Below are 21,387 nucleotides of genomic sequence, written 5' to 3' on the forward strand. Positions count from 1 at the left end.
TTTAACACAAAATTTTTGCCTCGACTAGTGCTACAAAACTCGACCAACGCGATTCGTTCCATTCGAGATGCGTCCACATGTGGCCTGAGCGCGCCTCACTTGTCCCGTGGGTGCCAGTGTTTACAAGCCAGCCAGCCACCGCGGTCGCATCCAAACATACAATCAGAACATTTCATATTAGCACAGCGTTTTTAGTGATTGCACCTGCAAAATAAGTCACCATGGGCCCCAAGAAAACTTCTAGTGCCAACCCTGTGATAAAAAGGGTGAGAATTAGTATGGAAATTAAGAAAGATTTTGAACGGTTTGGGGCTAACCCTGAGACGCCTATGACAGTTGTGGAATCCATTGTGCCTACTTCAAAGATTAACCCTTTCAGGGTCCGTCCCGTAGATCTAAGGCTTTATGGTGAGTGTCCAAACCGTAGATCTACGCCATGAGCTCAGCTCACTCTGATAAACTGTGAGTGGTACATTTGGGCCTAGATATGAGAGAATACCTCTATGTGGTATGTGTGCACCACATAAAACAGATCCTGCAGCACACTGTGTATAATGAGAGAAAAAAACTGAAATCATGATTTTTCGATTAAAACAGCAACTTTGCAGTGTTTTTTCGTATGTTTTTTATAGTTGTATTTGCGATTTCTTGGTCTCATTTGATAGAATGGAAGACATATTACAGAAATAGAGATGATTTTGATTGGTTTTAGCACTGGAAATGGCTTGAAACTGAGCTCAAAGTAGCGGAAATGTTAAATTTTTGCCGATATTCAAGAGTAAACAAACGACCTCACACATCTAATACACATCAGCTGGTGGGTCTAATATGTATTCACAAATATGGTGATGATATTTATACAATTATTACAGTATTGCATAACAGTAAATCTTCTATTTTTTGGTGTGAATAAAAATTCATTATGTGAATAAAAAATCAAAATGGAATTTAATTGTAAAGCCTCAAAACATAACTAATGAACAGAGGAAATGTTAGTTTAGTGCCAGGAATGCCTACATTGTTTATTCTGGGCCCTATTTTGAAATTGGAATATTTTGAACTTTGTGTTAAATTGGCCAAATTAACAATTTCCGATCACTTTATTTTGTAGTTGAAACAGTTGACTTGGCGATTTCTTGTGCTCAATCGATAGAATAGAAGTAATACTAGTGAAATAGCTAAGAATTTGGTTGATTGGAATAATGTAATTGGCCTAAAATGGGAGTCAAAGTCGGCAAAATCGCCGATTCGTAAATATCGCTGACACATCAAAATTCGCGAAAGCATAATTTCGTCAATTTTCCACCAAATTTCGTACTTTTTGTTTTATTACCTTCACAAGAAGATTCTCTACGATTTCATAAGAAAAAATATCAAATTTTTTTTTTTAAATTCTTGGACACTGGTGCGTGACTCCAGATTTGGGCCTTGGACCCTGAAAGGGTTAAGGAAATGTGTGCAAAGTGGGTTGAACTGCAAACCTTTATGGATGAAAATCACCCTAACACAGCTATTGCAAGCCGTGCTGGTGACTATTACAATGACAATGTTATGGCCCATTTTAGACAAATCTTAACCCCTTGACTGTCACAACCCCCAATCCTGAGGCGTCTCCTGGTGTCGCAAAATTTCAAAAAAATAAAAAAAAATTATTTTTTCTTATGAAATGATAGAGAATCTTTTCCCGATTGTAATGACACCAAAAAAACGAAATTTAATGGAAAACCGACGGAATTATGCTCTCGAAGTTAGCGACCTTGGCGATATTTACAAATCAGCGATTTCGCCCACTTTGAGCCCTATTTTCGGCTAATTCCGTTGTTCCAGTCGACCAAACTAATAGCTATTTATTTAGAACTCCATTTACCAATTTCAACTACCCAATAATGTGGTCAGAAATTTGCAATTTGGCCAATTTCACGAAAATTAAAAAATATGACAATTTCAAAATAAGGTCCAGAATGAACAATGCAGACATTCCTGGCTCTAAAATAACATTTTCTTTGTTCATCAATCATGTCTCCAGGCCCCTCTGATATTACTCTTGCTTCCTATTTTGAATTTTTATTCAAACAAAAAATAGAAGACTTACTATTATGCAGACTACTGCAATACTGCATATTAGAATGGCTAGTTGGACATTTATTGGACAATGACATCATTTGTTTACTTTTGAACATTGGCAAAAATCAAACATTTCCCCTACTTTGAGCTCCATTTCCAGGTTCTTTTTATAGTAAAATCAATCAAAATCACCTCTATTTCTATAATATGTCTTCCATTCTATCAAATTAGACCAAGAAAACGAGAATAAGACCATAAATACTATACGAAATTAGACTACAAAGATGGCATTTTAATTAAAAAAAAAAAACGGTCAGTTTTTTTTTCTCATTATGCACTGCGTGCTCCAGAATTTTTTTTATATGGTGCACACTGACCACACAGACTCATTCTCTCACATGTGGGCCTACCAGCTTTCTCCTGCTTGATTTGAAGCCGCTAGAATTTATGAGTATATATACATCAAACACGGTACCTCGTAAGACGTATGTATACGGCCGCGACAGTCAAAGGGTTAAAGGAACGGGAGGTACAGAGCTCTATGGACACACATGTTGTGCGACAGAGGTCCAGTGACTCTCAAGCTGGTCCTAGTGGCATTAAAAGAAGGGAAGTAACCCCAGAAAAGGACTTGACACCAAGTCCTAATGGAAGGGGATTCCCCTTCTAAACACTAACGCCATCCACACTCTCCCCTCCTCCCATCCCATCAATCATCACCAGATCTTCAATAAAGGTAAGTGTCATGTAATTGTACATGTCTTCTTCAGTTTGTGTATTAAAATTAATATTTCATGTGGTAAAAATTTTTTTTTTCAATATATTGGGGTGTCAGGAACGGATTAATTTTATTTCCATTATTTCTTATGGGGAAAATTAACTCTACTAACGATAATTTCGACTAACGATGAGCTCTCAGGAATGGATTAATATCGTTGGTCGAGGGTCCACTGTATATACAATCTGTTGGACACCGCAACATAATGGACATTTGATGCATACATTATCTGGACACCCTTCTTTGTGCTCACACTTTCGCAACAGACAATTTCCTACAAGATTGCCTGGCCGAGAAGGTGAGCCCTAAGTCTACTCCTATGCAACTCTAAACGCCCTCTCTCTCCAACTACCCAAGCTTACTTAACAAAATATGCCAAAGAACATTCTAACATCTCTAAGGAAACCTCCGAAATTGCAAGGAATATGAAGGCCTATCTTCAGATTGACCACCACACTGTTGAGCACATTCTCAGCACAGTCACTGCAGCCAACCTCCAACAGATGATCAAACTCAACCGTAAACTTCAGTACTTCTGCACTAACTGTCAATGGAAGGAAATGGGACGGGAATCCCTGATAAACAACCAATCGTCACGCACCTTAACTGACTATGGGAAACAAGCACTGAGTCTGGGATTCAAATTTACCACTAACATATGCAAACCTAACTATCAACTCAACCTAGTTACCAGAACCCACAGACACAGTGACTGTAAATTCCAGAAGGGTTATATACAGGGCATTCTCACTGCAACTTTATGTGAACCTTCTTCTACTGATCTTGCTAGACGATATATCACCAGGGGTGGCCCGGTGGCTAAAGCTCTCGCTTCACACACGGAGGGCCCAGGTTCGATTCCCGGCGGGTGGAAACATTTCGACACGTTTCCTTACACCTGTTGTCCTGTTCACCTAGCAGCAAATAGGTACCTGGGTGTTAGTCGACTGGTGTGGGTCGCATCCTGGGGGACAAGATTAAGGACCCCAATGGAAATAAGTTAGACAGTCCTCGATGACGCACTGACTTTCTTCGGTTATCCTGGGTGGCTAACCCTCCGGGGTTAAAAATCCGAACGAAATCTCATCTTATCTTAACCCTTTCAGGGTTTCGGACGTACTAGTATGACTTGCACACCAGGGTTTTTGACGTACCAGTACGCCTAAATTCTAGCGCCCTCAAATCTAGTGAGAGAAAGCTGGTAGGCCTACATATGAAAGAATGGGGCTATGTGGTCAGTGTGCGCAGTATAAAAAAAATCCTGAGGAACACAGTGCGTAATGAGAAAAAAACTTCGGCCGTGTTTTTGGATTAAAACGGCGATTTTGCACTGTATTTTCGTATGGTATTTATTGTTGTATTCTAGTTTTCCTGGTCTCATTTTATAGAATGGAAGACATATTACAGAAATCGAGATGATTTTGACTGGTTTTACAATGAAAAGTACCTTGAAATTGAGCTCAAAGTAGCAGAAATGTTCGATTTTTACCAAAGTTCAAAAGTAAACAAATCACGCTAAGCGTCCAATACACATCAACTGGCGAGTCTAATATTCTTTCACAAGTGCGCCGATATTATTTATAACATTTCTACACTAATGCAGTAGTCTGCATAACAGTAAATCTTCTATTTTTTGTGAGAATAATAATTCAAAGTGGAAAGCAAAATAATGTAAGAGGGGCCTGGGGACACGACTAATGAACAGAGGAAATGTTATTTTAGTGCCAGGAATCAATGTCTTGTTTATTCTGGACCCTATTTGGAAATTGGCATCATTTGAAATGTGTGAGAAATTGGCAAAATTGCTAAATTCTGACCACTGTATTGGATAGTCGAAATTGGTAAATGGGTGGTTTCTTTAACTTATTCGATAGAAAAAATGGAGTTCTAGCGAAATAATTATGATTTTTGTCAACTAGTACACTGGAATTGGCCGAAAATAGGGATCAAAGTGGGCAAAATCGCCGATGCATAAACATCGTCGAGACCGTTAACTTCACGAGAGCATAATTTTATAAGTTTTCCATCAAATTTCATACTTTTGGTGTCATTATGATTGGGAAAAGATTCTCTATCTTTTCATAAGAAAAAATAATTTTTTTTTTGGAAATTTGGGCAACCCTGAGAACAAGTCTGGGAGAGGGCCTGGGGACCCAGAAAGGGTTAACCCCTTCAGGGTCCAAGGCCCAAATCTGAAGTGGTGCCCCAGTGTCCAAGAATTTAAAAAAAAAAAATGTTATTTTTTCCTATGAAATGGTAGAGAATCTTTTTGTGAAGGTAATAAAACAAAAAGTACAAAATTTGATGGAAAATTTACGAAATTATGCTCTCGCGAATTTTGATGTGCCAGCGATATTTACGAATCGGCGATTTTGCCGACTTTGACTCCCATTTTAGGCCAATTACATTATTCCAGTCAACCAAATTCTTAGCTATTTCACTAGTATTACTTCTATTCTATCTATTGAGCACAAGAAATCGCCAAGTCAACTGTTTCAACTACAAATTAAAGTGATCGGAAATTGTTAATTTGGCCAATTTAACACAAAGTTCAAAATATTCCAATTTCAAAATAGGGTCCAGAATAAACAATGTAGGTATTCCTGGAACTAAACTAACATTTCCTCTGTTCATTAGTTACGTTTTGAGGCTTTACAAATAAATTCCATTTTGATTTTTTATTCACATGATGAATTTTTATTCACACCAAAAAATAGAAGATTTACTGTTATGCAATACTGTAATAATTGTATAAATATCATCACCATATTTGTGAATGCATATTAGACCCACCAGCTGGCGTGCATTAGACTAAGGTCGTTTGTTTACTCTTGAATATCGGAAAAATTTAACATTTCTGCTACTTTGAGCTCAGTTTCAAGCCATTTCCAGTGCTAAAACCAATCAAAATCATCTCTATTTCTGTAGTATGTCTTCCATTCTATCAAATGAGACCAAGAAATCGCAAATAAAACTATAAAAAACATACGAAAAAACACTGCAAAGTCGCTGTTTTAATCGAAAAATCATGATTTCAGTTTTTTTATCTCATTATACACAGCGTGCTGCAGGATCTGTTTTATGTGGTGCACACATACCACATAGATGTATTCTCTCATATCTAGGCCCAAATGTACCACTCATAGTTTATCAGAGTGAGCTGAGCTCATGACGTAGATCTACGGTTTGGACCCTGAACGTAAAGCCGTAGATCTACGGGACGGACCCTGAAAGGGTTAAGGACCTTGCCAACGACCCAAACATTATCGTCACCACCGCCAACAAAGGAGGTGGAGTTGTCATACTCAACACCAGTGACTACAACACCAAAATGATGGACCTTCTGAATTATCAGTCTACATACAAACCCATCAGCACACAACAGTGGGAGACATTCGCCAAAGATTTTCTATACAAAACCAGACAAATACTCAAACACACTAGAGAAGGGAAGAAACTTCTGTACTTGTTACCCAGTAACCCTAAACCAGCACACATGTATGGTTTACCCAAGACATCAGTTATAGGCAGTGCACCACACAAACTAGCCGGAGTTCTTGCCAAACATCTTTCTTGCCTTCTGGGGACCATCAGCCCCACTCATATTCAGCACTCGGGCAACCTTCTCAACCGCATCCAAAACCTATCCATCCGTATCAAGAAACTAAGCAGTGTGGACGTGACTTCCCTCTTCACTAAAGTTCCTACCACAAAAGTTATCGAGGTTCTACGACAAAGTCAATCAGGACCTTAATCTTCCTCTACCTCCCAGAGATTTTGACGACCTGATTGAATTCTGCGTTAATTTCAACCGTTTCTTTCATGAACAGGCTCTACAAACAAATCTACAGCATGGGAATGGGGTCCCCCATCAGTGCCAACTGAGCAACTTGTACAAGGAACACCTAGAGGCTGAACACTTTGTCAACCTCATCCCCTCGAGCGTCACTTGGTTACGCTACGTGGACGACATCCTTGTAATAACTCCCAAATGTTTTGCTGTACGGAATCTTCAGGCAAGGCTCAATGCAGTTGAACCGGCAATCCGGTTTACACTAGAAGAAGAGTCCAATGACAGGCTACCTTTTCTGGACATCCTCATTCACAAAGTAGATAACCTAAGATTTCAAATTTACGGGAAACCTACAAATAAAAATTGATCTCACACACTTCTATTCCAGTCAAGATACTAAGACCAAAAGAGGCATCATCATCGTATTTTTTCTAAGCACACCGAATTTGTAGTCCTGAGTTTCTTGATGAGGAATGTACATACATTCACCAAACCTTCACTGATTTACATTTTTCTTCGTTTCTCATCAAAGATTGCAAGAAAAAAGCTCTTCAGATCATTAATTCTCTACACACCAGCACCACTCTTAAAGTCATAATTCTTCTCAACAGCCAGGTTGCACTGAATGTTTCTAAAGTACTTGCACAAGCTAACACTAGAGTTGCCATCACTTCCAGCACTTCAATTAAGGATCTAACCAGGACAAAATCCAAGCACCATGAACCAGTCAATGCAGAGGTTTACACTATACCCTGTGGAGGCTGTGACTAATTTCCGCAAACGCACGTGCCTTGAATCAGCACTAAACGAGGTTTCTAATTTAACAAAACAAAGGCAGCTTCACCATCTCTGAAGTCTTAGCAAGAAACCTCCTGAAAACAGTAAACCCTGCCATCACACAGTCTCTCCTGCTAATACTACACAAACACATTACAGAGGATGAACACTGAAACAGGCCTTCTATATTCCAACCTCCAATAGAAATATTTGTTTAACATATTTTTATGCTATCCAAGTAATAGCTTTTACAGTGGACCCTTGGTTTTCGTGTTTAATCCGTTCCTGAGCCATCGGCAAAAACTGAAACCATTTTCCCCACAAGAAATAATGTAAATGGAACTAATCTGTTCCAGACACCCAGAAGTTTCAACAAATTTTTTTTTTTACATTAAAAATAGTAACATGCACAAAAGAATGAACATTAAACATGACACTTACCTTTACTGAAGGCTGTTGTTGCTGGAAGGAAGACAGGGAGGAGGGGAGAGGGAAGACAGGCTGTTTGGAAGGGGAATCCCCCTCCATAAGGACTCTAGGTACTAAGTCCTTATCTAGGTTCACTTTCCTCCTTTGCTTTTTACTGTCACCAGGACCAGCCTGAGAGTCACTGGACCCCTGGTGCATAAAAATATCTGTCCAGATAGGTTTGTTTCTGGCATCTCTAAGTTTTGCCTAAAATGGGACATGGCATTGTCATTGTAAAAGTCACCAGCACGGATAGTAATAGCTTTCTCAGGGTGATGTTCCTTCACAAATGAATACGCTTTAGTCCACATTGCACAAATCTCCTTAATCTTTGAAGAAGGCACCTTCTTCCATCTCTCTTCCTCCTCTGAAGCAATTTCCTCAGCTGTGGTCTGTTGTGCAGATGAAGCTCTTACAGTTCATCAGTGGTTAGCTCTTCATTGTGGTCCTCCACCAACTCTTCCACATCCTCCAAATTCACATCCAACCCCATGGAATTCCCCAATGCCACAATTGATTGCACAACACGTGTAGGGTTGACAGGATCAGCTTCAAACCCTTCAAAATCCTTCTTTTGGACACAGTCTGGCCACAATTTTCTCCAAGCAGAGTTCATCGTCCTGGAAGTCACTCCCTGCCAAGCCTTATCCATAAGACCTATGTAGTGAAAGATATTGATACGATTCTTCCAGAACTCTCTTAGGGTCAATTCAGAGTTCGAGGTTATGTAAAAGCACCTTTGAAACACTGCTTTGGTGTACAGTTTTTTGAAGTTTGCAATGATCTGCTGGTCCATGGGCTGGAGGAGAGGAGTAGTGTTAGGAGGCTAAAACTTCACCATTACAAAACTGAATTCCTTAGACAATTGGTCTTCCAAGTCTGGAGGATGAACAGGAGCATTGTCCATTAACAGGAGGCACTGGAGTGGCAATTTCTTATCCAGGAGGTATTTTTTCACACTGGGGCCAAACACTTCATTAAACCATTCCAGGAGAATTTCCCATGTGACCCATACCCTACTGTTTGCATTCCACATCACACACAATTTACTCTTGACAACACTTTTTCTTGAACACACTGGAATTTTCAGTGATACACCAGTAAAGGTCTCACTTTGAAATACCCACTAGCATTACTACACAACAAGAGAGTTAGCCTGTCTTTCATAGGCTTGTGTCCTGGCAGTGCCTTTTTCTCCTGCATAATGTAGGTCCTCTTTGGCATTTTCTTCCAAAACAGGCCTATTTCATCAAAACTGAACACTTGTTGGGGTTGGAATTTTTCAGCCGCTTGTTTGTCTGAACTGGCACCCTCACCGTGCCTTACAATACTGTGTATGCCACTTCACTTCTTGAATTTTTCAAACCAGCCTTTGCTGGCCTTAAATTCACCTACATCAGCACTTATTTCAGACAATTTCTTTAAGAGGTCGTCATGTAACTGTCTTGCCTTTTCACAAATAATTGACTGCACAACACTATCTCCTGCTAACTCTTACACTGATCCACACCAACAATTTCTCCACTTCAATTGTTTGGGATCTCTGTTTGGTTATCGCATTCACTCTTTTTGCAACATCAGATTCCATGATTTCCTTTCTTTTTGCTACAATGGAGCTGATTGATGATGGCGACTTCCCATACATCCTGCCGAGTTCAGCAATGCGTATGCCATTATCGTATCTTCTTAGGACTTATTTCTACGGTGTTCCTCACTTTCTTTACCAAAGGACTGGCACTAGGACCTTTCTTTGCGGCCATGGTGGATTATTTAGCAGTCACACACAATAAACAAGTGGCAAAAACAATGGATTATGATTAAATGTTTTGTACGACCAGGCAGAATATGTTCACTCGCAGAGAAAACGCTACACTGGCTGTGAATGGCGTGGGAGGCGGCTTTGTCTGCACACTCAACACCGGACAGGTTCCTTACGATCGACAAAAACAAAGCAAAAAAATCAGTGAAAAAAGTCGGCCAAAACCGAAATCGGTGATAACGGAGAATGACGAAAATGGAGGGTCCACTGTATATCCTTTTACTCATATGCAAGTTAATTGTTCTACCATATTGTATTACTACTACTACTAATACCACCACTAGTATTACACCTCACTTTAAGCCTATATATACCCTCTGTGTACATGTATTGTTTGTAATGACTTGACAAAGCTCCTGGAGAGCAAAACATTGCCACAATAAAATGTCACATTAGTTGCACTTGTATCCTTTTACATCACATTGTCAGTAATTCTACCAACACATACACATTTTTTCAAGTAACTTAAGTGGCCTGTAAGACCAATACACTAGGACCCAGCTTTACAGCATTTCGCCTTACGTCGTTCTGCTAATACGATTTCAAATTATGACCAAAGCTTGCTATACGGCTCCTGGTCTTTCTAATACGGCGCACCCCACCCGGTTTGTTTACATTCTCCGCGAGCACATCTCTCTATTATGTCTGGAAACTTTACAAAATTTCCAAGTTATTGCATATTTTATATGTACATATATGTACACATATAGCCGGACCCGAGTCCTGGAAATGCGAAGTACAATGCCTGTACTTTAACCCTTTCAGGGTCCGTCCCGTAGATCTACGGCTTTACGTTCAGGGTCCAAACCATAGATCTACGCCATGAGCTCAGCTCACTCTGATAAACTGTGAGTGGTACATTTGGGCCTAGATATGAGAGAATACATCTATGTGGTATGTGTGCACCACATAAAACAGATCCTGCAGCACACTGTGTATAATGAGAGAAGAAAAATGAAATCATGATTTTTCGATTAAAACAGCAACTTTGCAGTGTTTTTTCGTATGTTTTTTATAGTTGTATTTGCGATTTCTTGGTCTCATTTGATAGAATGGAAGACATATTACAGAAATAGAGATGATTTTGATTGGTTTTAGCACTGGAAATGGCTTGAAACTGAGCTCAAAGTAGCAGAAACGTTAAATTTTTGCCGATATTCAAGAGTAAACAAACGACCTCACACGTCTAATACATGTCAGCTGGTGGGTCTAATATACATTCACAAATATGGTGATGATATTTATACAATTATTACAGTATTGCATAACAGTAAATCTTCTATTTTTTGGTGTGAATAAAAATTCATCATGTGAATAAAAAATCAAAATGGAATTTATTTGTAAAGCCTCAAAACATAACTAATGAACAGAGGAAATGTTAGTTTAGTGCCAGGAATGCCTACATTGTTCATTCTGGACCCTATTTTGAAATTGGAATATTTTGAACTTTGTGTTAAATTGGCCAAATTAACAATTTCCGATCACTATTTTGTAGTTGAAACAGTTGACTTGGCGATTTCTTGTGCTCAATCGATAGAATAGAAGTAATACTAGTGAAATAGCTAAGAATTTGGTTGATTGGAATAATGTAATTGGCCTAAAATGGGAGTCAAAGTCGGCAATATTGCCGATTCGTAAATATCGCTGACACATCAAAATTCGCGAGAGCATAATTTCGTCAATTTTCCACCAAATTTCGTACTTTTTATTTTATTACCTTCACAAAAAGATTCTCTACGATTTCATAAGAAAAAATAATAAATTTTTTTTTTTGAAAATTCTTGGACACTGGTGCATGTCTCCAGATTTGGGCCTTGGACCCTGAAAGGGTTAAAGGAGGGGTTTTGGGATATTGGCAGTTTGGAGGGATATGCTGTGCATCTTTATATGTATATACTTCTAAACTGTTGTATTCTGAGCACCTCTGCAAAAACAGTGATAATGTGTGAGTGAGGTGAAAGTGTTGAATGATGAAAATATTTTCTTTCTGGGGATTTTCTTTCTTTTTGGGTCACCCTGCCTCGGTGGGAGACAGCCGACTTAAAAAAAAAAAAATGTAAAGTGGAACCTCTACTTGCGAGCACATCCAGGTGCGAGTTTTTCCAAATACAAGAAGTCGATCAGTCGATTTTTTGCTTCCATACGCGAGCGAAATTTCCATAAGAGAGCGGGCCTCAAGGGAGATTCCTTGACGCTGGTGAAGGGCTCTTGCTCTTGATCTAGGGAATTGTATCTCAATTGTTTGTTGGACTATCTTATTGAAACTTGGGCAATGTATGATGGAAAGAATGCTTCTTAAAGTACACCAAAAATGAAGGAAATCGAACCATAAATAATGGAGTTCACTTCTCAGCAATTAGCCTCCCCTTCATGGTATTTTCGTATGGTTTTCATAGTTGTATTCTCATTTTTTTGGTCTCAATTGATAGAATGGAAGATATATTACAGAAATATATATGATTTTGATTGGTTTCATGACAAAAAGTACCTTGAAAATGAGCTCAAAGTAGGAGAAATGTTCGATTCTTTGGCGAAGTTAAGAGTAAACAGATGACGTCACTGTCCATTCCAATATGCAGTCGTGAATGGGTTGACATTATTTATACATGTACAATTATTACAATAATGCAGTAGTCTGCATAACATTAACCCTTTGACTGTTTTCGATGTATAAATACATCTTACGAGCCAATGTTTCTGACGTATATATACTCAAAAATTCTAGCGGCTTCAAATCAAGCAGGAGAAAGCTGGTAGGCCCACATGTGAGAGAATGGGTCGGTGTGGTCATTGTGTGCAGTATAAAAAAAACCCTGCAGCATGTAGTGAATAATGATAAAAAAAAACGGACCATGTTTTTGAATTAAAATGCCGATTTTTTTTTTTCCCATAGTATTCATGGTTGTATTCTTGTTTTCTTGGTCTCATTTGATAGAAAACATATTATAGAAATAGAAGTGATTTTGATTGGTTATACTATGAAATAGGATCTTGAAATGGAGCTCAAAGTAGGGGAAATGTTTGATTTTTGCCGATGTTCAAAAGTAAACAAATGATATCATTTTCCAATAAATGTCCAACTAGCCATTCTAATATGCAGTCACGAATGGGTTGACATTATTTATACAATTATTACAATATTGCAGTAGTCTGCATAACAGTAAATCTTCTAGGTTTTTGTGTGAATAAAAAAAAAAAAAAAAAAAAAAAAGAAAGAAAGCAAGAGTATTATAACAGGGGCCTGAAGAAGTGACTGATGAACTGAGAAATGTTATTTTGGTGCCAGGAATGTCTGCATTGTTTATTCTGGACCCTATTTTGAAATTGACATTTTTTAATTTGCATGAAATTGGCCAAATTGCCAATTTCTGACCACTTTATTGGGTAGTTGAAATAAGTAAATGGGTGGTTTCTTGTACTCAATCGATAGAACAAATGGAGTTCTAAAGAAACAGCTACGAGTTTGGTGGACTGGAATGATGAAATTGGCCGAAAACAGGGCTCAAAGTGGGTGAAATCACCGATGCGTAAATGTTGCCAAGGTCACTAGCTTCACGAGATCATAATTCAGTAACTTTTCTATCAAATTTCATAATTTTGGTGTCGTTATCATCGGGAGAAGATTATCTCATTTCATAATAAATTTTTTTTTTTTTCAAGTATTTTGCGACACCAGGAGACACTTCAGGATTTGGGGTTGTGACAGTCCAAGGGTTAATAATACGTAATCTCTTGGGTGCATTAAATGTCATATATATTACGCTAATATAGACATTTCCATTAATCCACCTATGATACTTTTTTCAAAATTGTATAATGAACATGCTACGTAACATATAAACATGATAAATACATCCCACAGTAGAATAAATTAACAAATATGAGAAATGGTAGCCAGGCAACTTGTAGCCCAACATCTAAGAAAATGTGTACACTATAATATTACTGGGGATAACTAGAAAATTATTCCTTTTGTATGTAAGTAAGTGAGTAAGTTAATTCAGGTATACAAATGTACAGTTACATAGATTATCATACATAGCAGCATATGTGTAGAGAACCTAGGACATCCCAAAACAGTCAAAGTGACTTATTTCCATATGCCTTCACTCAAGAGCTTCATTTCTTCTAAATATGGTGTTACATGAGAATGGGAGTATTTCCCTTCATTTATTCTACTGTATAAACATGGAGACAACTTCTACACAATGTAGTGTTTGTCTTATGGTACAATACAAAAAGAGTACTAACACAAACCAGACGTGTTCACCTGGTTTGTTTACATAACATGTGGGTGGGGTGTAGTGGGCTGCCCTGGCTGGTTACCGTACGTTACAAACCTGACTTCCTACAAACATAACTCACCTCTCACCCTACATTAAGATTACAAATATTTTAAAGGTAATTAATGTATTTTATTGCTCTGGGGCACTTTAATTAATTTTTTTTTTTCAACAAGTCGGCTGTCTCCCACCAAGGCAGGATGACCCAAAGAGAAAGAAAATCCCCAAAAAGATAAAAAAAAACTTTCATCATCATTCAACACTTTCACCTCACTCACACAATCACTGTTTTTGCAGAGGTGCCCAGAATACAACAGTTTAGAAGTATATACGTATAAAAACACACAACATCTCTCTCCAAACTGCAAGTATCCCAAACCCCTCCTTTAGAGTGCAGGCATTGTACTTCCCATTTCCAGGACTCAAGTCCGGTTATATAAAATAACCGGTTTCCTTGAATCACTTCACTAAATATTACCCTACTCACACTCCAACAGATCGTCAGGTCCCAAATACCATTTGTCTCCATTCACTCTTATCTAACATGCTCACGCACGCTTGCTGGAAGTCCAAACCCCTCGCCCACAAAACCTCCTTTACCCCCTCCCTCCAACCTTTTCGAGGACGACCCCTACCCTGCCTTCTTTCCCCTACAGATTTATATGCTCTCTATGTCATTCTACTTTGATCCATTCTCTCTAAATGAGCAAACCACCTCAACAAACCCTCTTCAGCCCTCTGACTAATATTTATATTAACTCCACACCTTCTAATTTCCACACTCCGAATTTTCTGCATAATATTTACACCACACATTGCCCTTAGACAGGACATCTCCACTGCCTCCAACTGCCTCCTCGCTGCATTTACAACCCAAGCTTCACACCCATATAAGAGTGTTGGTACTACTATGCTTTCATACATTCCCTTCTTTGCCTCCATAGATAACATTTTTTGCCTGCACATATACCTCAATGCACCACTCGCCTTTTTTCCTTCATCAATTCTATGATTAACCTCATCCTTCATAAATCCATCCGCTGACAACTCCCAAATATCTGAAAACATTCACTTCTTCCATACTCCTCCTTCCCAATTTGATATCCAATTTTTCTTTATCTAAATCATTTGATACTCTCATCACCTTACTCTTTTCTATGTTCACTTTCAATTTTCTACCTTTACACACATTCTCAAACTCGTCCACTAACTTTTGCAATTTTTCTTTAGAATCTCCCATAAGCACAGTATCATCAGCAAAAAGTAACTGTCAATTCCCATTTTGAATTTGATTCTCCAAAATTTAATCCCACCCCTCTCCCAAACACCCTAGCATTTACTTCCTTTACAACCCCATCTATAAACATATTAAACAACCATGGTGACATTACACATCCCTGTCTAAGACTTACTTTTACCGGGAAGTAGTCTCCCTCTCTTCTACACACCCTAACCTGAGCCTCACTATCCTCATAAAAATTCTTTACAGCATTTAGTAACTTACCACCTATTCCATATACTTACAACATCTGCCACATTGCTCCCCTATCCACTATCATATGCCTTTTCTAAATCCATAAATGCAATAAAAACTTCCCTACCTTTATCTAAATACTGCTCACATTTATGCTTCAATGTAAACACGATCTACACATCCCCTACCCACTCTGAAGCCTCCCTGCTCATCCGCAATTCTACATTCTGTCTTGCCTCTAATTCTTTCAATAATAACCCTACCGTACACTTTTCCTGGTATACTCAGTAAACTTATTCCTCTATAATTTTTACAATCTCTTTTGTCCCCCCTCTCTTTATATATAAAGGGACTATACACGCTCTCTGCCAATCCCTAGGTATCTTCCCCTCTTTCACACATTTATTAAACAAAAATACCAACCACTCCAACACTATGTCCTCACCTGCTTTTAACATTTCTGTCATGATCCCGTCAGTTCCAGCTGCTTTACCACTTTTCATTCTACGTAATGCCTCACGCACCTCCCCCACACTCTCATCCTGCTCTTCTTCACTCCTAAAAGATGATATACCTCCCTGGCCAGTGCATGAAATTACCGCCTCCCTTTCTTCGATGACATTTAAAAGTTCCTCAAAATATTCTCGCCCTCTACCCAAAACGTCCATCTCCCCATCTACTAACTCCCCTTCTCTCTTTTTAACTGATAAATCCATTTGTTTCCTAGGCTTTCTTAACACTTTCAGGGTCCGTCCCATAGATCTACGGCTTTATGTTCAGGGTCCAAACTGTAGATCTACGTCATGAGCTCAGCTCACCCTGATAAACTGTGAGTGGTACATTTGGGCCTAGATATGAGAGAATACATCTATGTGGTATGTGTGCACCACATAAAACAGATCCTGCAGCACACTGTATAATGAGAGAAAAAAAAACTGAAATCATGCCTTTTCGATTAAAACAGCGACTTCGCAGTGTTTTTCCGTGTGTTTTTTATAGTTGTATTTGCGATTTCTTGGTCTCATTTGATAGAATGGAAGACACATTACAGAAAGAGAGATGATTTTGATTGGTTTTAGCACTGGAAATGGCTTGAAACCGAGCTCAAAGTAGCAGAAATGTTAAATTTTTGCCAATATTCAAAAGTAAACAAACGACCTCACACATCTAATACACGCCAGCTGGTGGGTCTAATATACATTCACAAATATGGTGATGATATTTATACAATTATTACAGTATTGCATAACAGTAAATCTTCTATTTTTTGGTGTGAATAAAAATTCATCATGTGAATAAAAAATCAAAATGGAATTTATTTGTAAAGTCTCAAAATGTAACTAATGAACAGAGGAAATGTTAGTTTAGTTCCAGGAATACCTACATTGTTTATTCTGGACCCTATTTTGAAATTGGAATATTTTGAACTTTGTGTTAAATTGGCCAAATTAACAATTTCCGATCACTTCAATTTGTAGTTGAAACAGTTGACCTGGTGATTTCTTGTGCTCAATCGATAGAATAGAAGTAATACTAGTGAAATAGCTAAGAATTTGGTTGACTGGAATAATGTAATTGGCCTAAAATGGGAGTCAAAGTTGGCAAAATCGCCGATTAGTAAATATCGTTGACACATCAAAATTCGCAAGAGCATAATTTCGTAAATTTTCCATCAAATTTCGTACTTTTTGTTTTATTACCTTCACAAGAAGATTCTCTACCATTTTATAAGAAAAATAACAATTTTTGTTTTTTTTTAAATTCTTGGACACTGGGGCACCACTTCAGATTTGGGCCTTGGACCCTGAAGGGGTTAACTTGTTTAACCCACTCCAAAATTGTTTCTTATTTTCATTAGAATTTCTTGACAGTACCTCTCCCACTATCATCCGCTCTCCTTTTGCACTCTCTCACCACTCTCTTCACCTTTCTTTTACTCTCCATATACTCTGCTCTTCTTACAACACTTCTGCTTTGTAAATACCTCTCATAAGCTAACTTTTTCTCTTTTATCACACCCTTTACTTCATCATTCCACCAATCACTCCTCTTTCCTCCTGCACCCACCCTCCTATAACCACAAACTTCTGCCCCACATTCTAATACTGCATTTTTAAAACTACTCCAATCCTCTTCACCCCCCCCCCCACTACTCATACCTGCACCAGCCCACCTTTCTGCCAATAGTTGCTTATATCTCACCCGAGCTTCCTCCTCCCTTAGTTTATACATTTTCACCTCCCTCTTACTTCTTGTTGCCATTTTCCTCTTATCCCATCCGCCTCTTACTCTAACTGTAGCTACAACTAGATAATGATCCGATATATCAGTTGCCCCTCTATAAACGTGTACATCCTGGAGCCTCCCCATCAACCTTTTATCCACCAATACATAATCTAAAACTACTTTCATTACATGCTACATCATACCTTGTATATATATTTATCCTCTTTCATAAAATATGTATTACTTATTACCAAACCTTTTTCTACACATAGCTCAATTAAAGGCTCCCCATTTTCATTTACCCCTGGCACCCCAAATTTACCTACTACTCCCTTCACATTTTTTCCCACTTTAGCATTAAAATCCCCAACCACAAGTACTCTCACACTTGGTTCAAAACTCCCCATGCAATTACTCAGCATTTCCCAAAATCTCTCTCTCTCCTGTATACTTCTCTCTTCCCCAGGTGCATAAACACTTACTATAACCCACTTCTCACATCCAACCTTTATTTTACTCCACATAATCCTTGAATTAATACATTTATAGTCCCTCTTTTCCTGCCATAGCTTATCCTTCAACATTATTGCTCCTTTAGCTCTAACTATTAGAAACCCCTGACCTAATCCCATTTATTCGTCTCCACTGAAACTCACCCACCCCCTTCAGTTTTGTTTCACTTCAAGCCAGGATATCCAGCTTCTCATTCATAACATCCACAATCATTTCGTTCTTATCATTCGCACAACATCCATGCACATTTAAACTTCCCACTTTGACAATTTTCTTCTTCTTTTTAGTAATTTTTACAGGAAAAGGGGTTACTAGCCCACTGTTCCTGGCATTTTAGTTGACTTTTACAACATGCATGGCTTACAGAGGAAAGATTCTTATTCCACTTCCTCATGGATATAAAAGGAAAAGTAATTAGAACAAGAACTAAGATAAAATCAAAGAAAACTCAGACGAGCGTGTATAAATAAATGTGTACACGTATGTTTAGTGTGACCCAAGTGTAAGTAGAAGTAGCAAGACGTACCTGTAATCTTGCATGTTTATGAGACAGACAAAAAGACACCAGCAATCCTACCATCATGTAAAACAATTACAGACTCTAGTTTTACACTCACTTGGCAGAATGGTAGTACCTCCCTGGGTGGTTGCTGTCTACCAACCTACTACACATAAATGTAATTTTCTGTGTCGCCAGTGTTTAGTGAATCTAGGCTCGTCTGGTCCAAGGCACGATAAGCAGTCTTTGAGAAGTGCGCTGTTGCCAAGACTGTACTCTACACAGTTATTTTATTTTTTTATTATCACACTGGCCGATTCCCACCAAGGCAGGGTGGCCCGAAAAAGAAAAACTTTCACCATCATTCACTCCATCACTGTCTTGCCAGAAGGGTGCTTTACACTACAGTTTTTAAACTGCAACATTAACACCCCTCCTTCAGAGTGCAGGCACTGTACTTCCCATCTCCAGGACTCAAGTCCGGCCTGCCGGTTTCCCTGAATCCCTTCATAAATGTTACTTTGCTCACACTCCAACAGCACGTCAAGTATTAAAAACCATTTGTCTCCATTCACTCCTATCAAACACGTTCACGCATGCCTGCTGGAAGTCCAAGCCCCTCTCACACAAAACCTCCTTTACCCCCTCCCTCCAACCTTTCCTAGGCCGACCCCTACCCCGCCTTCCTTCCACTGCAGACTGATACACTCTTGAAGTCATTCTGTTTCGCTCCATTCTCTCTACATGTCCGAACCACCTCAACAACCCTTCCTCAGCCCTCTGGACAACAGTTTTGGTAATCCCGCACCTCCTCCTAACTTCCAAACTACGAATTCTCTGCATTATATTCACACCACACATTGCCCTCAGACATGACATCTCCACTGCCTCCAGCCTTCTCCTCGCTGCAACATTCATCACCCACGCTTCACACCCATATAAGAGCGTTGGTAAAACTATACTCTCATACATTCCCCTCTTTGCCTCCAAGGACAAAGTTCTTTGTCTCCACAGACTCCTAAGTGCACCACTCACTCTTTTTCCCTCATCAATTCTATGATTCACCTCATCTTTCATAGACCCATCCGCTGACACATCCACTACCAAATATCTGAATACGTTCACCTCCTCTATACTCTCTCCCTCCAATCTGATATCCAATCTTTCATCACCTAATTTTTTTGTTATCCTCATAACCTTACTCTTTCCTGTATTCACCTTTAATTTTCTTCTTTTGCACACCCTACCAAATTCATCCACCAATCTCTGCAACTTCTCTTCAGAATCTCCCAAGAGCACAGTGTCATCAGCAAAGAGCAGCTGTGACAACTCCCACTTTGTGTGTGATTCTTTATCTTTTAACTCCACGCCTCTTGCCAAGACCCTCGCATTTACTTCTCTTACAACCCCATCTATAAATATATTAAACAACCACGGTGACATCACACATCCTTGTCTAAGGCCTACTTTTACTGGGAAAAAATTTAAGACATTTGTGAGGAACATAAATGAACTTGGATCCCATAAATGAATAAAAACTGATCTCTGCACTCATCTTTTCATACTTTTTTAGACTTTGGTGGCTCCTGAGCTTTATTGAGAATGGTGTCTAGGCATTCATTTAATCTGCCACGAACACCAGGGTCATCTGGTGGTGGATAGTGTTGGAGAAGCCGCAGCAGCTTCACCGATAGCCAAGGAGCAGGAACAAAGTAGTACGTATAGTCTTGTAGATCTGTGTAACTTGCTGTTACTATCTGTAGTAATAAAAAATACAGTATATTAAAACATTATTTTTTAACAGTTTAGTTTATCCATACACCCTTTCTTTCAAGAATGATGATTAAAAAAATATAGGTAAACAACTTCTCTTCAACTATATTCTATGCCTAGCTAATGAAAAACTATCAGCTCTGCAAAATGAAGTAAATTCACTTTTCTTCACCTCATAGTCAACAAAAAATACAAATGATTAAGCCATAATATATACTGTAACTGGAATTAATCACTGGCAGTCCAAAAATATAAATGAAAACTGAACAATGTTCAAATTCACCTAGAACCATTATCAAGTTGCAAGTGAAAAGTTCAAAAGTAAGGATCATATATAAAGTAAAGTTTAATATCAGGAGAGTAAAGGGGGTTTAAAAGATTCTTTACACTGGATAAAAAAAATAGGATGTTACAGAATTTTTCTCTTGGGAAAGAGTTCTGCTAACTAAAGCAAAGGGTATTTAAATCAAATTACAGAATGAGCGAGGCTAAAACCAATGGCACGAGTTTTAGGCCTCAATAGACATGGGTTCAAACTCGACTCGCACTGATTCATTTGCAATTATGATTTCACAAGTCAAAGGCTATTTCCTGCATTTAAAAATACAAATTTAAGATATTAGATCATTAACTAGAAGACAAAACCAAAATATCAAATAGCAACATGCATCATAATGAAAATATTAGTTACTAAGTTCCTGCATCCCTTCTAAATTAACTGATAATCATGTCACAACTGTGTGCCTACACCCAGCGCAAAATGCAACAATGCAAATTATTCGTACTGCATGTGAAACATTAGTAATGAAAACTGCATCTAATAAATATCTAAACTTACTTGGGAATACAGCCATCCCTACAAATGTATGAAGACAAAATTCTGTTTGTACAAACTTGGTTTCAAATTTGAGATCATTTTG

General features: G+C 38.5%; 1 protein-coding gene across 5 annotated transcripts in view; it reads right to left on the reverse strand.

The window, feature by feature from the left end:
• AP-2alpha (adaptor protein complex 2, subunit alpha) overlaps positions 1–21,387 on the reverse strand; it is a 252,484-nt gene that overhangs the window by 171,037 nt on the left and 60,060 nt on the right. For all 5 annotated transcript variants that reach the window (XM_070088089.1, XM_070088087.1, XM_070088091.1 and 2 more), the window contains exon 6: positions 20,260–20,451. In XM_070088089.1, the coding sequence (XP_069944190.1) occupies positions 20,260–20,451 (192 nt within the window). The remainder of the gene's footprint in view (positions 1–20,259; positions 20,452–21,387) is intronic.

Source organism: Cherax quadricarinatus, chromosome 23 (assembly GCF_038502225.1).
Source record: "Cherax quadricarinatus isolate ZL_2023a chromosome 23, ASM3850222v1, whole genome shotgun sequence".
Lineage (NCBI taxonomy): Eukaryota > Metazoa > Arthropoda > Malacostraca > Decapoda > Parastacidae > Cherax > Cherax quadricarinatus.